Source organism: Pituophis catenifer, unplaced genomic scaffold, assembly GCF_029215685.1.
Source record: "Pituophis catenifer annectens isolate HBS135680 unplaced genomic scaffold, rPitCat1.0.hap2 SCAF_14, whole genome shotgun sequence".
Taxonomy (NCBI): Eukaryota; Metazoa; Chordata; class Lepidosauria; order Squamata; family Colubridae; genus Pituophis; species Pituophis catenifer.
In genome coordinates this window covers 16,647,286-16,663,440 of record NW_027256894.1, presented here as the reverse complement: position 1 = coordinate 16,663,440, position 16,155 = coordinate 16,647,286, and the positions used below count along the sequence as shown (strand labels likewise).

The following is a 16,155-nucleotide window of genomic DNA, read 5'->3' as shown; positions in this document are numbered from 1 at the left end:
AAAAATAGTAAAGAACGTATTAATCTGGAAAAAGAAATGGAGGCAACCTTACCCATACAATTATTTCCACCGTTGACTTGTAGATAATCCGGGGGACAAATACAAGTGAAATTTCCAATGGTGTTGTAGCAGGTGCCAGGGCCACAGATACCAACTATGGAACATTCATTAACATCTGCAAGGAAAATACAAAGTTGATAGTTCAGACTGACAACAAGGAAGGGAGGGAGGGAGGGAGAGAGGGAGGGAAGAAGGAAGGAAGGAAGGAAGGAAGGAAGGAAGGAAGGAAGGAAGGAAGGAAGGAAGGAAGGAAGGAAGGAGAGAAGGGATGGATGGATGGATGGATGGATGAATGAATGGATAGATGGACATAGGGAGGGAGGGAGGGAGGGCAGAAGGGATGGATGGATGGTTGCATGGACCTAGGAAGGGAGGGAGGGAGGAAGGAAGGAGAGAAGGGATGGATGGATGGATGGATGGATAGAAAGGGAGGGAGGGAGGAAGGAGGGAGAGAAGGGATGGATGGATGGATGAATGGATAGGGAGGGAGGGAGGGAGGGAGGGAGGGAGGGAGGAGAAGAGATGGATGGATGGATGGATGGACATGGAAGGAAGGAAGGAAAAAGACAAGGAGAGAAGGAAGGAAGGAGAGAAGGGATGGATGGATGAATGGATGGATGGATGGATGGATAGGATGGGAGGGACGGAGGGAGGAAGGGAGGAAGGAAGGAGGGAGAGAAGGTATGGATGGATGGATGGATGGATGGATGGATGGATGTACATGGAAGGATGGAAGGAAGGAAGGAGAGAAGGAGAGAAGGAAGGAAGGAGAGAAGGTATGGATGGATGGATGGATGGATGGATGGGTGGATGGATGGATGGATGGACATGGAAAGAAGGAAGGAAGAAAGGAAGATTCATTGCAGCTAAAGACCCGCCTGTTGTCCAAATCCATTAACAGTTAACAATCGTTTACTAAGGTGGCAAAGAAATCGCCATATGCTTAAGAGATTTTTAATTATTTCACAGCTGAATCCAGTCCTTTTCCTACAGCTAAAACAGAGTTTTGGATGCTGAAAATAAAATAACAGTATTTTTTGAACACATATTTTGTCCTTGTTTTTTAGGACCGACTGAAATCAAAGACTAGCTGGACTGGGCCCTGATCAGGATACTCAAGATTTCAAATACTGTTTAGAGCAATGTTCCTCAACCTTGGCAACTTTAAGAAATCTCCCAGAATTCCCCAGCCAGCAATAGCTGGTTGGGGAATTCTGGAGTTGAAGTCCACATCTCTTAAAGTTGCCAAAAATGAGAAAGAGTGGTTTAGAGTGAGTCCTATATGGGTAAAATGGACTAATAAATCTATATTCCCAAATCAATGGAGTTGATAATCACATCCTCTACTCTTAAAGCATTTCTCAGGTTTAACTGAAGGGTGATATTGTATCAAAGGAAACTATACTGTTAAGACCCTAAGTAAAGGAAGTGTAAAATCCATAACAGATCAAGAAAGCAAGACAGATTAAGAAAAGGAATCTAGAGGAATGGGCAAAGATGCTTGAAAAGGTCAGTGGCTATTTCACACTAACTTTTAATTAACTAACACTAATTTTGCTTCTATAGTTCAGTATTGCTTCTAATATATTTTGGAGAACTATTGTGTGCTTTGAAGGAGGCTGTTTTCCCCTCCTTTACAGAGGGGCATGTAACTAACCTGTGCTATGTGTTGATGGCTACACTTTTGTCAGAGAGAAACTGGCACAGCCAGGGGGAGGAGTCAAGCAGGGAATTAGTCTAGAATCCTTTTGTAAGCCACAAAAGGGCAAGGTTCGAGCTGGTGGTGAAATCTTCCCCAGTTTGCCACCAGTTCGCTGCCCACGCATGTGCAGTGAGCTCCAGATGCATGCTGTGCATGCACGCACAGTGCATGCCAAAAGCACGCTGCATTTGCACATACAAAGTACATGCCAAATGTGTGCTGCGCACGGAAAAAGGATGCTTGGGAAGGTAAATAGAACAGCGAGAGTGGGAACAGCTGTGCTGCGCGATTTAGATTCACTAGAAATCAGGATTTCTTGCTTTCTAGCGATTTTAAATCGCGCGGCATAGCTGATCATCAGAAATACCGGTTCAGACCAACCGGTAGCTTTTTTTTTACTACCAGTTCGTTGAACCGGTAGCTTTCATCACTACAGGTTCGTCCAAACCGGTGCGAACCGGTAGGATTTCACCACTGGTTCAAGCTTTCTTGAATGCTCTTGAACCTTATCTAGGCTGGGAAACTGCCTGTCTGGGAAGATCCCTTAAAATAGGCATTCAGCAATAGAGTAGCAAATTGAACTCTACACATATGGACCTGGTTGTTCACACCTGACAACTTCCTGAGCCTAAGGGAGGGGGTCAAATGTGTTATCAGTCTCGAGCCCCAAATGATTGCCAGGCCAAATCCTGGGGAAGAGGCATTTAGCTAGAATCTTTAATACACGACAACACATTTTATGATTCGCTTACCATCACATACTCGTGTCTCTTCATTCAAATAGTACCCAGATGGACACTGGCACTGAAAGCTACCAAATGAATTGATGCACTGTCCTCCTTGACAAAGTCCAGGCAGTTCTTGACACTCATCAATATCTGCCCAGATAAAATAAGCCACAGCATTCTGTTAGAACATCAAACCAACAAAGCTTAGCTAAGAACAATTGATGTAATATTGGGATGTCTAGAGAAAGAACACACAAGCAGGTGTTACCTTCTAAAATGACTGTAATAGGATTGGGTCGAAATCCTTCTCCTCCTGGACATAATAGCTTGTAATCAGCTGAAGGGGGAAACCAATATTATTAATTATTAAGCCGACATTTTTTGCTTTGTAAGAAAAGTTAGTCATTGCAATCTTTTTCTCCTTTCGGCATGCTTCTTCCAACCCCAAGTCCTTCAAACTGAAGATTCCCTGAATATAACCCCCATATATTTCCCCATATAACACATCCTCACTTCAATTCACTTCATGCCCTCAAATTAAATTTGCCATTCTTATTTTCAAATACATCTTTCCTCCCATCCCAGAGTCAACATTGTAGGAGATGACCAGTCTGAGCTCGAGGGAGGGGCCAAATATGTCATAGGCCTCGAGTCCCTTTGTGCCCACAAGATGTCTAAGTCAAATTGTCTTTGAATTCTATTGACTCTTATCTACCACCAATTTGCTTTGACCGTTAGTAGTTCAGATTCTTATAGAGAGCCTCAACATACAATCAACCCGTAGTCATTTGAACAGGCGTGGTTCCTGATTTATTGCGCCTGACAGTTCTCCTATAAATAAACTACCTCCCTGTAATCCTGGTTATATTCTGTCTCTTAGGAACCAACCAAGGTAAAGGTAAAGGTAAAAGTTCCCCTCACACATATGTGCTAGTCGTTCCTGACTCTAGGGGGCGGTGCTCATCTCCATTTCAAAGCTGAAGAGCCAGCGCTGTCCGAAGACGTCTCCATGATCATGTGGCTGGCATGACTAAACACTAAAGATACACGGAACGCTGTTACCTTCCCACCAAAGGTGGTCCCTATTTTTCTACTTGCATTTTTTTATGTGCTTTTGAACTGCTTTTGAGCTCACCCCGTTATGTGGCACTCAGGATTTGAACTGCTGAACTGCCGACCTTTCGATCGACAAGCTCAGCGTCTTAGCCACTGAACCACCGTGTCCCTAGGAACCAAGCAAATGAAAGTGTAAATCAGCTATAATTGGACCCTTTTCCATCTCACTTACTTGAATTCACAGCCGGGCACTGTTCACAAGGATTTCCCCAAGCTTTACCAAGGGAACAACAGCAAGAAGCCTTGGAAACACCAATGCCAATTTCATTACTGCAAGCTGTATCACCATTATCTCCTCGAGGTTTAATTTCCAAATAACACAAGCCAGAGCGTGTATCTAAAGAAGGAAAGTAGCACATGCTCAAACATCATCAATTCATAAAGACACAGAATAAAAGAACAGTTCCTATGTAAGCCATGCACTGGGCATTTCTTTGACGATCCTGTTCATGCATTGCTCAGTTCATCAGAGGCTTCTCAACTCTTGGCAAACTTTTTAAATTACCAATTGTCAGGTATATATTTTTATTTCAAGAGTTGAACCATGTAGTTATTGCCTCTTCCCAAAACATTACTATCATTTATTTAGAATAACAGAGTTGGAAGGGACCTTGGAGGTCTTCTAGTCCAACCCCCTGCTCAGGTAGGAAACCCTACACCACTTCAGACAAATGGTTATTCAACATCTTCTTAAAAACTTCCAGTGTTGGAGCATTCACAACTCCTGGAGGCAAGTTGTTCCACTGATTAATTGTTCTCGCTGTCAGGAAATTTCTCTTTAGTTCTAGGTTGCTTCTCTCTTTGATTACTTTCCACCCATTGCTTCTTCTCCTAACATTAGGTGCTTTGGAGAATAGTTTGACTCCCTTTCCCCTCAAATATCAGAACACTGCTATCATGTCCCCCCAGGTCCTTCTTTTCATCAAACTGGACAAACCCAATTCCAGCAACCCTTCTTCATATGTTTTAGCCTCCAGTCCCCTAACCATCTTTGTTGCTCTTCTCTGCACTCTTTCTAGAGTCTCCACATCTTTTTTACAGTGTATTTATTTGTTAACCTGGTAGACCATTAATTCATCTACATTTAGAGCATCTTACCGCAACATTACTTACCAACACAGCCAACACGAGTTGGGTTCAGCTCAAAATCTGGGGGACATTCACAAGTGTAACTGCCTTGGATGTTGAGGCAAGTGCCACTGATACATGTTGTGGGATCTAAGCATTCATTGATATCTACACAGGAAAAAAAAGGCAATGTTAATCTATAGGTCACCAAAGGACTCTAGTGCTCATTTAACAAGGACACTAAGCTAGCCAAACTTGCATTCTAATCACAAGTGGAAATGTTCAATTTAACTACTTTATGGATATTAGAGACTTTTAGAACAGCAAGCTTAATTTGACACCTGGTGAGTTTTACCTTCTTTGGATTAAAAAACAAAATGTAAAGAAGGTAAGATAATATACAATAGGCAAAAAGCCAAAAATGGATTTTAAGAAAGTTTTAAACATATTGGAGTTGGGTAGTTGTAAGAAATATTTTAAAAAATAAAATAATAACTAGGAAAACTTACTTGGAAGTGGCTGCAGGTGGCCAGGAAACTTCTGGGCAATGCCCTATTTGGTCAAATTAACTAACTAAATAATTAAAGTCCTATTAAACTCCAAACTACATTTTTTAAGGTTTCTGAAATGTATTTAAATACAAGAGTCAACTTTAGCTGCTCAGTCATTTTTCCTGAAATAGTGGAAACATTTTTTTGGTGGCTTATATGAGCAATGTTTATACCAAAGTTAAGACGGTTACTAAATTGGCTAAACTTTTACATTACCTGTGCAGTTCCCACCACTTCTGTCCAGCTCATATCCTGTCTCACACTGACATCGGAAGAGGCCAGGAAGATTGTGACAAGTTCCAAAGACACAGATGTTAGAAAGGGAGCACTCATCAATATCTGTAATGAGACAGTTGAGAAGAAATAGGAGATGGTTAAATTTTTTGTTGACTGAAGGATAAATTAAAAGCCACAGCATGAACATCTCGGAGATCGTTCTCCTTTTATGAAAATGACAAAATTGGCTGCATTGGTTCAACCTTTGTCGGGGTGGGATCAGCCGGTTTGGACCAGTTCAGGTGAATCAGATGCTAATTTTACATCTGGTTTTCCGAACCGGTAGTTGCAAGGACTGGTTGGCCCCACCCACTCTTCCCCGCCCCTCCCAGGGATGCCAGGTAAGTTCAGCACCTCCAGAGCCCAGGGGAGGCTGTTTTTGCCCTCCCGGAGGCTCAAGAAAAGTTCAGTGCCCACACGGAGGCTCCGGGAGGGTGAAAAACGGGCCTCTCAGAAGTTCCCACATGTGTGCAACATCATAACACAGTCTTTTTCAACTCTTAGCAACTTTAAGAGGTTCTTTAAGAGAATTCTGGGAGTTGAAATCCACCCCTCTTAAAGTTGCCAAGGTTGAGAAACACTGCCTAAGTCTAAAGAGCACTTTTTGGGATATTGTTTGTTAGGTTCCAACTTGCAGTTGGTAAAATGGATTGCTAAATTTGTGGTAAAGTTGATGGGAAGGAGGACAAAGTTGGTGCAGCAAAATGCGGTAGATTGTAAGAATGACCACTTGATCTAACAATATAATTTTAATAGCAGTTAACACTGATTGGGTAGATGCAGGGGCGACATTATAATATAATTTTAATTATATTTAAATGGTACTTTAAATTATTGTATTTTATCCCGATTTTATTTTAGATCGTATTTTATTCTAATTGTATTTTAATTGCGAGTTATTCCTATCTTACTTAATTTGTTTTACCAAACCTTTGTAATGATTTGTCTTTGTAATTCTGCACTTGATATGGCCCAAAGGGCTAATCAATAAATAAAATTGAATATTGAATTTCACTGCCATATCACATATGCAAAAGACTGTGGGCTTAGGTCACCATGATGCAACACTGCTTCTTTCATTGTGCTCTCCCTGCTGACTCTGAAACGTAGAATTAGATCGCCCCAAAATTAGGAACGAAAGCAGATGAATGCAAGATTTTCTTCTTCTTCTTTGTTAACCACATGTATAAATCTGTACAAATTCAATCAACTGTGAAGCTCAGCCCTCTCTGGTGCCTCGTTCCCTTTCTCCCATTGACCTTTGCCTCTAACAGCCCTATGATTTTAATCTTCTTTAATTTTCTATGAGAAAGGGTGGTTCCCCCCCCTCCCCCCATGAATCTGAAGGAAATTAACTTATGCTCTGTGGGAGTAGCAGGGAGTGTCTTTACTCTTCCCAACGGGATCAGTTGTGCTGACGTCTCGACTTATTTCCCTTATTCGAGACATTGAGAATTAACAATTACATCGACTTTTTCATAGACCCACCCAATATTCACTTTTTGGGCACGACCAAATATTTTTGTTCAGATACAAGTTGTAGCATACAAGAGGATCGCTCTTTAAGGCCAACTGTTTATCTCAATATCATACAACGTTTTTTTTTTCCCTTCAAGCTTTTATACAAGAATTATGTCTTGATATACATGACATGCTGTTATTCTTGGCAATAAAAATGCAAAATTAACGTAACCGCTAAGATGAACAATGCCAAAAGGGATACTCAATTACAGCATCTCTGTAACTCTTTGCTCTCTTCTTGTTTGCTCAAGGAAAAACCTCGGTTTTAGTATGGTTTTTAACCATATTTTAATCCATGAAGTTTTAACGTTTTAATTTCTCTACTTGCTTTATGACTTGTAGGTCACCCAAAGTCAGATCGTAGGGTAGATGGGTGGCATAAAAATTTAATCAATTAAAAAAGACAGCTTTACCTGGAACAGCTTACATCTTGTGATGATATCTGTAACACCACAGAACATCCACATCTACCTCTCCCAGGTCATGGAGAAGGACTCCACAGGTGGACCAAAATGTCAAATCTAATCTGAACAACTGGCTGACAACTGTGCGACAAACCATAATTTGCCATTGATGTTGTTCACCATGGGATGGTAGCACCTACATTTTGAGAGGCTGAGAATATGGCAAAGGAGTGGACCATGTGGCGTTTAGCTACCTTTTGCTTTTCAACCTCTGTTCCAGGGGTCTCCACCTTGACCACTTGTGGACTTCAACTCCCAGAATTCCTCAACTAGCATGGCTGGCGGAGGAATTCTGGGAGTTGAAGTCCACAAATCTTAAAGTGACCAAGGTTGGATGGCTGAGGAATTCTGGGAGTTGAAGTCCACACATCTTAAAATGGCTAAGGTTGGAGACCCCTGCGCTATTCTACTTCTTGGCAATCTCCTGCAATATTTTCTAAGGCGGGATGTCTCTTGTATGGATAGATGATAGGAAGGCTGGGGGGCCCGCGGGGGAGGGCCTTCTCTGTGGCTGTCCCAGCTCTCTGGAACCAGTTACCTCCTGAAGTCCGGACCATCCCCATCCTATTGGCCTTCTGAAAAGTGGCGAAGACCTGGCTTTTCCGGCAGGCCTGGGGCCACTGATCTCGCTCTTGTGATCTGGCGAGATCCGGCCATGAATGGCGTGAATGAGTTTTTAATGATTTTAATATTTTTAATTTTTAAATGTTTTTTTTTTTATAATGATTTTTTAAAATGTATTGTGAGCCGCCCTGAGTCTTCGGAGAGGGGCGGCATATAAATTGAATTAATTAAATTAAAATTAATTAAATTAAATTAAAGGTAGAAAGGATAGATTGAAAATTAAAATCTCCTCTTCAAAGTCAAAATCTTGACTTCGAACTTAAGAAGGCAAATCAAGAGGGCTATAGCCTAAGTGAGATTATTTAAGTGCTTCATTTACCCAATTACCTTCACAAGCTTTTCCATCGATGCTTGGCAAAAATCCCATATCACACTCACAACGGTAACCCCCGGGAGCATTCAGGCACTGGCCATTTTCACAGAGGTTGACATTTTCAGAACATTCGTCAATATCTGAAAAGTGAAGAGAGTCCTTTTAGACGAAAATGCATTCTGTCTCCTTGCAAACAACTAACTGGGGTTAAGAATTTCATATGAAATATATGGGTGTAGGAAGGATTGTTATTTATAAAGATGTAAAACAACATCCAATAACAAGTCAACATGTAGCATAATATGGAATACTTTTATAAAAATTATAGCATGTTTTGTCTGACTCTGAAAGTCAAAATAATTTGGAGCCGAAATTGGAAAATAAGATCTGTTGCTATTCTGCAAAACTTAGTCATAAACATTTTGTTATCATTAACACATCTCTACATGGGGCTCCCCTTGAGAAGCACCCGGAGGCTCCAACTGGTCCAGAATGCGGCCGCGTGGGTGGTGATGGGAGCAATGTGGCGCTCTCATGTAACCCCCCTCCTGCGCGAGCTGCACTGGCTCCCGGTGGTCTTCCGGGTGCGCTTCAAGGTTTTGGTTACTATCTTTAGAGCGCTCCATGGCTCAGGACCAGGGTATTTACGAGACCGCCTCCTGCCACCAATAGCCTCTCACCGACCAGTTCGCTCCCATAGAGAGGGACTCCTCAGGGTGCCGTCGGCCAAACAATGTCGACTGACGGCCCCCAGGGGGAGAGCCTTTTCTGTGGGGGCACCTACCATCTGGAACGGGCTTCCCCGGAGTTACGAAAGATCCAAGACTTACACATTTTCCGCCGTGCCCTGAAAACGTTTCTATTCCAACAAGCTGGTCTGGCCTAACTCTCCCTTTTTAAATTGACTTTTAAATTGGCTTTTAAAACGGGTTTTAGACCTCTTTTAGATAAATTTGGATGTTTTAATCTTTGAGCCAAATTACTTAATCTGTTTTTAATAGTTTTTTTTAATAGTTTTTAACTTCTATATGTATTTGTATTTATTATGGCTGTTCACCGCCCTGAGTCCTTCGGGAGTAGGGCGGTATACAAATATGAAAAATAAATAAATAAATAAATAAATAAATAAATAAATAAAAATAAAAAAAACCCCAAATCTTGTTTAAAATTTGGTGGTATATTTTATCTGCCAAAAAAAGAAAAAAGCTTTAGGAAAATCCATGCTTTACATGCTCAAAGTCCTAGGTTCAATATCAGTTTCTCCATGATTGAGTCTTGTTGATTTTGTTTTAAGATTAATGGCAACAGCCTTTAGACTTATATACCACCCTATAATGCTTTACAGCACTCTGGACAGTTTACAAATCAGCCCAGGAGTGAAATGCTCCTGGTTCAGATCGGATCGCCCGATCCGGTAGCGATGGCGGTGGATGGTTCAGAGAACCGGTAGCAAAAATCCCGCCCCCCCCCCATGCCCAGCTGAGCCGCACGGTCATCAGAGGCTTTTTTTTTTTTTTTACTTTTAAAAGCATTTTTTCTACAACCTCTTCCGACGAAAAAATGCTTTTAAAAGTAAAAAAAAAAATAGCCTCTGCTGATCACGCGGCTCAGCTGGGATCGTCAGAGGCTTTTCAAAGCATTTTTTTTCTGCAACCTCTTGGCCGAAGAGGTGGTAAAAAAAATGCTTTGAAAAGTCTCTGACGATCCCAGCTGAGTTGCTTGATTGGCAGAGAGGCTTTTCAAAGCATTAGAAAAAATGCTTTGAAAAGTTAAAAAAAAAAAGTTGGCCACGCCCATCCAGTCACATTACCCCCCACCCCACCAAGCCACGCCCACAGAACCGGTAGTAACAAATTTTACATTTCACCCCTGAATCAACCTATTGCCCCCCAACAATTGGGGTCCACATTTTACTGACCTCAGAAAGATGGAAGGCTTAGTCAACTTTGACTTGGTTGGGATCAAACTCAGGGCTGTGAGCAGAGTTTGCCTGCAATACTGCCTTCTAACCACTGCGCCACCAGGCAGGGTTTAGCGTATAATGTGAAAATATTCTGTCTGACACCTGGGAAAACATGTTATCCATTAAAGCATCACCCTCCCCTAAAAGCTCACCTGTACAGGTGAACCCAGTCCCGGTATATCCTTCTTTACATAAGCAACGATATGATCCCGCCGTGTTCTTGCAATCAGCATGTGGACTGCATTGGTGTGTGGCATTGGCACACTCATCCAGATCTGAAGAGGACAAAAAACTGCATTAATAAGAGAAACAACCCCAGTTATTTGTGCAAAAATAATATGTACACAAGATTAAAAAAAGAAAAAGAAAACTCTAGTAACTCTAGGTAACCCTCAACTTACAACCCCAATTGGGATCCAGAATTTTCTGTTGTTAAGTAAAGCAGTCTAACTAATAGTTCAAAAAATAGTTAAAATAGGAAACATAGATCACTGCACCAATCAGTCCATCACAAACAATGGTACAGAATGACATACAAACGTAATACTGAGTATACCAAGCAGCAGCTAGTGGAAATAGATGCTACTATGCTGCCTGTTACTTTGCAAATCATTATAAGTAAAAACTGGGTTGAATTGCTTAGGTTCTCGAAAGGAAAGTAGAAATAAGTTTAGATGACTTAAAAAGGATAAAATGGTTATTTTAAAAACATTTGGGCAACGATACAAGAAACCTGAGGAAGGATGAACTTCCTTTTCGATAGTTTTCAAGAAAAAGTTAGGTAAACATCTGTAAAAGGCAACATCGACGTGTGTTTTGATAGCCAGATTTGGCTTTGATCCTTAAAGAGTCACTTTCAGATAACAAATATATCTTTCATTCTGTGGGAAAAGGATGTAAGCAGAGGTGGGATTCAGCCGGTTCGGGAGAACCAGATATTAATTTTACATCTGGTTGGCTGAACCGTTAGTTGCAAGAACTGGCTGACCCCTCCCACCCTGCCCCGCCCCTCCCAGGAGTCTAACGTGGCCCATCTTGGATGCGAGGTAAGCGCAGTGCCCGCACGGAGGCTCTGGGAGGGTGAAAAATGGGCCTCCCGGAAGTACCATAAATCCGGAAACGGGCCCGTTTCCAGCTTCCAGAGGGCCTCCAGAGCCTGGGTGGGGGAGGCCATTTTCACCCTCCCGGAGGCTCAAGGAAAGCCTCTGGAGCCTGGGGATGGCAAAAATGCACACACACACCGCCATGGTGCAGGAGATCGAGTAGGCCACGCCCCCATGGCCACGCCCACCCAGCAACCGGGCAGAGAACTGATTACTAAAATTTTTCAATCCCACCCCTGGATGTAAATTTATGAAGCTATTTAATTGCAATTTATTTCAGTATTGAATTAAAGACTGACTCAGATCTTCTGTGGGGGAGGGGAAGTATTTGTGGGGGGGGGGAAGGAAGGAAAAGGGAGGAAAAGTTGTCCAAACTCACCTACACACTTGATCCCATCTCCTAGCCAGCCTGGTTTGCAGCCACATTTAAAGCTACCAGCTGTGTTTGTGCAAATAGCGTTCCGGTCACAGTTGTCAGCGCCGATTTCACACTCATTTATATCTGTGGAAAGAATGGACAAAAATATCATCGGCAGTGCACGTATGCTTCCTCCTTTGTATATAAATATTGCAGGGCCAAAGGCTTCCCTCGCCCTCCCCCACCCTTCATTTCTTGTTTGTGTGGGAAGAAAAAGGCCAATTTGTGAGGGCAAAGACAAGCCAGAATTGTATTTAGAATAGCAAAGGAGAGCCCTTCAAAGAATATGATCTGTTCCATTGATTACACTGATATTTTGCCTTTCCTTCGGGGGCCCAAAAAAGCGTACGTAGCACTCACAGCCCTATTTCTCCCCATAACAATCACCCTATAAAATGAGTTGGACTGAAAGACAGAACGAACGCCCGCCCCAAAGGCATCCAGTGAGTTTTCATGGCTTTGGGTAGACTTGAAGTTGGCATTCCCCAGTATTAACTACCATCCATTATATTGGCTTTTGACTGGCGCATTGGTGATTTGCCATCCTGCAAGCTTGTTGGCATTCTTTCAGTGGTAGTATATTTAAACCCATATTATCACACCAACGGCAGCACAATGGCTCAGCGGTTAAGATGCTGGGTTTGTCGGCTGGAAATCCGGCCGTCCAGGTTCGAGACCCGGATGCCATGTGACGGGGTGAGCTCCCAACCTGCCAACCTAGCAGTTTGAAAGCATGCAAATGCGAGTAGTTAAATAGGTACTGCTTCAGTGGGAAGGATACAGTGCTCTGTGACCTCATGCTGGCCACATGACCACGGAAATGTCTTCGGACCATGCTGGCTCAATGGCCTTGAAATAGAGATGAACACCATCTCTTTATCGTCAGCAACTACTAGCAGAGTAAAATCCGCAGGGACTCCTTTACCTTTTACTGTCAGACAAATGCTAGGTGGTTATCCTAACACGGAGATAAGCTGCTTGATATCATAAGACGACATTCACACAGTAACCACAATCATGCCCAAAACTGGTTGTTTATAATACGTCTGGACTTATTTTATGAGTTTAAGATGCCCTGAGAGTTCAAATGAAAGGATGAGATAACCTGATTCATCTTCTCTGTCTCTCCCCGGTGGGAACAAGTGAAACCAAGAGGGGTGAAGGGCCCTCACAAGAGTGAAAGAAAACTTGGCAGATCTCACCATGCCTTGTCCATCCCACCATCTTGACAATTCCTCTATCTTAGTGGTGGGATTCAGCCGGTTCAGGCCGGTTCGGGAGAAATGGTAGTTAAATTTCTGGCTGGCCCCGCCCCTCCCTTCCCCATCCAGAAGTCCCTACATGCCCCATTTTGGCTCCCAGGTAAGTGCAGGGAGGCCTCCTAGGCCCAAAATCGGGTATGGGGGTGTATGAAGTGCCCCCCGTGGCCCGTTTTCACTCCCAGGAGGCTTCAGGGAAGCCTCCTAGGCCCAAAACGGGGTGCCGGGGTGAGGGCGTTGGGTCCCCCCCAGCCCATTTTCACTCCCAGGAGGTTGCAGAGAGGCCTCCTAGGCTGAAAACGGGGCGTGGGGGGACAGCACATACCCCCATGTCCCGTTTTTGCTCCCAGGGGGGTGCAGGAGGCTGAGTGTTGCCTGTCACACCCCCATGGCCACGCCCACCATGGCCACGCCCACCCAGCTGGTCATTAGGGCAGAGAACTGGTTGTTAAATTATTTGAATCCCCCCACTGCTTCTATCTTATTTAGCAGACCTATTTTTATTGTGAAGTGTACAGATCTGGTTTTGCCAAAGGGGAAAGCGGAATTTAACAGTGGGTTGTTATTGTTTTTTTCAAACAGCCGATTGGCTCTCTTGATTATTCCAATCCAAATAAAATCTTATTTCAACTCCCTAGCATGACAAACTGAGACTTCTTTGTTGGCTGTCTGGTTCTCCGAGATCTTGGTACTATCTCTGTGAGTCTGCCGCTCAGCGTGACTGAAGATATCCAAAACCGACTCCAAATATGAGCCATATATTCATTGAATTAACTAAAGGCACCCAAAAAAAGGGGGGTGGGCTGGGATGGAGCGTGGTGTCAAGACTATATAAACATTTTTTTTTTCCTATCGGCTCTTTCTCCGCCAATCTTGTTTTTCAACAAACTTCTGCTTTGAGCATGAAGCTACGGCTAGCCAAGGAAAACAAATATTCCAGTCTAAGGCAGTCCTTACAGCCAAACAGTTTTCTTACTTCTTCTTACTACTAGAACAAATGTCTCCTTATCTATTTAAGCAACTTCCAATAACATGATGTAAACTGTTTGCTCTGTTTTTTCCGGCCACTTGACTTTCACACGAAGAAGAGGTGTAGTAGTGGCTTGAATCACAGGGTTTCAGTCCCAATTCCACCCATCTTGAGAACGCTTAAAGGTGGGTCCACGAAACTGTGAGTTTGCACACTAGAGACATTTTAATCAAATTAGGCGATTGTATCTTTTCCCCTATGGGGAACTCCACTAGGGGAGGGGCAGTGTTTTAAGCAGAAAAGACATCTCAGAGGAAAATATGAAGAAATACCACACCTTCTTCATTTGCAGTCTTTTATTTGAGTCAGCAGTCAGCTGTTGTTTTACTGAACCACAGGAGCAAAGATGCAACTTACACAAAAGAATTGCACGTTAAGCTGGTATAACATACAATATGATAACAGAGTTGGAAGGGACCTTGGAGGTCTTCTAGTCCAACCCCCTGCTTAGGCAGGAAACCCTACACCACCTCAGACAAATGGTTATCCAACATCTTCTGAAAAACTTCCAGTGTTGGAGCATTCACAACTCCTGGAGGCAAGTTGTTCCACTGATTAATTGTTCTCACTATCAGGAAACTTCTCCTTAGTTCTAGGTTGCTTCTCTCCCTGTTTGGTTCCCATCCATTGCTTCTTGTCCTGCCCTCAGGTGCTTTGGAGAGTAGCTTGACTCCCTCTTCTTTGTGGAAGCCCCTGAGATATTGGAAGACTTCTATCATGTCACCCCTAGTCCTTCTTTTCATTAAACTAGACATACCCAGTTCCTGAAACCGTTCTTCATATGTTTTATCCTCCAATCCCCTAATCCTCTTTGTTGCTCTTCTCTGCACTCTTTCTAGAGTCTCCACATCTTTTTTACATCGGGGCGACCAAAACTGGATGCAATATTCCAAGTGTGGCCTTCCCAAGGCCTTATAAAGTGGTATTAACACTTCACGTGATCTTGATTCTATCCCTTTGTTTATGCAGCCTAGCCTTCCTGCAGCAACTGTGAAGTGGTTTACCAACACACAAGCCCACAGACACACATCCCTGATGTGAAGCAGACTCATAACATCCTACTCATGAACATGACACACAGACACACAGATCCTGTTAGCACCACAATTTAACTGGATAAAAGGAGGTGTTGTCATGTAAACATTCTCACTTGCAGAATCTCAAGACAGGCTGGGACTCTCACCGTTAAAAAAACATTTTGGGTGAACTGCCTGAGGGAATAATTCTTTTCTCCCCCCTTCTGAAGCTGAGAAGTCTTAAGAGATGTTGTGCAAAAAAAAAATGAGACTTCTCTAACTTCTTAGTGTCTTGCTTCCATTTTGTTTCCCGGGCCCATGTGAGACTGGAGTAAAAAGGGAGCAAAGAGGATGGAATAGGTAAATATGAAGAACGGTTGCTGGAATTGGGTATGTCCAGTTTAATGAAAAGAAGGACCAGGGGTGACAAGATAGCAGTCTTCCAATATCTCAGGGGCTGCCCCAAAGAAGAGGGAGTCAAGCTATTCTCCAAAGCACCTGAGGGCAGGACGAGAAGCAATGGGTGGAAACTAATCAAGGAGAGAAGCAACATAGAACTAAGAAGGAATTTCCTGACAGTGAGAACAATTAATCAGTGGAACTGCTTGCCTCCAGAAGTTGTGAGTGCTTCATCACTTGAGGTTTTCAAGAAGAGATTGGAGAACAATTTGTCTGAAATGGTATAGAGTTTCCTGCTTGAGCAGGAGGTTGGACTAGTAGACTTCCAAGGTCCCTTCCAACTCTTTTATCCTGTTAAATCTCTCCATTCTAACCATGACAGCGTCAATCCTGGAGATGATACTGCAGATATTTTGCCACACAGATCAAGAGGGAGGAAAAATCCCTAGAAAGTGCCAACTTTCTCATTTTCTTTGCTGTAATCGGAGGTCTTGGGAAACGACCGCTTCCTAAATGATTGATTAATCAGTTATCTAGAGGATCT

General features: G+C 42.9%; 1 protein-coding gene across 1 annotated transcript in view; it reads right to left on the bottom strand.

Annotated features, from left to right (window-relative positions):
• FBN1 (fibrillin 1) overlaps window positions 1-16,155 on the bottom strand; it is a 193,114-nt gene that overhangs the window by 42,454 nt on the left and 134,505 nt on the right. Inside the window, 9 exon segments of the mRNA XM_070953865.1 lie at window positions 53-175; window positions 2,515-2,640; window positions 2,759-2,827; window positions 3,779-3,943; window positions 4,720-4,842; window positions 5,442-5,564; window positions 8,438-8,563; window positions 10,539-10,661; window positions 11,869-11,991. Coding sequence (XP_070809966.1) covers window positions 53-175; window positions 2,515-2,640; window positions 2,759-2,827; window positions 3,779-3,943; window positions 4,720-4,842; window positions 5,442-5,564; window positions 8,438-8,563; window positions 10,539-10,661; window positions 11,869-11,991 — 1,101 coding nt within the window.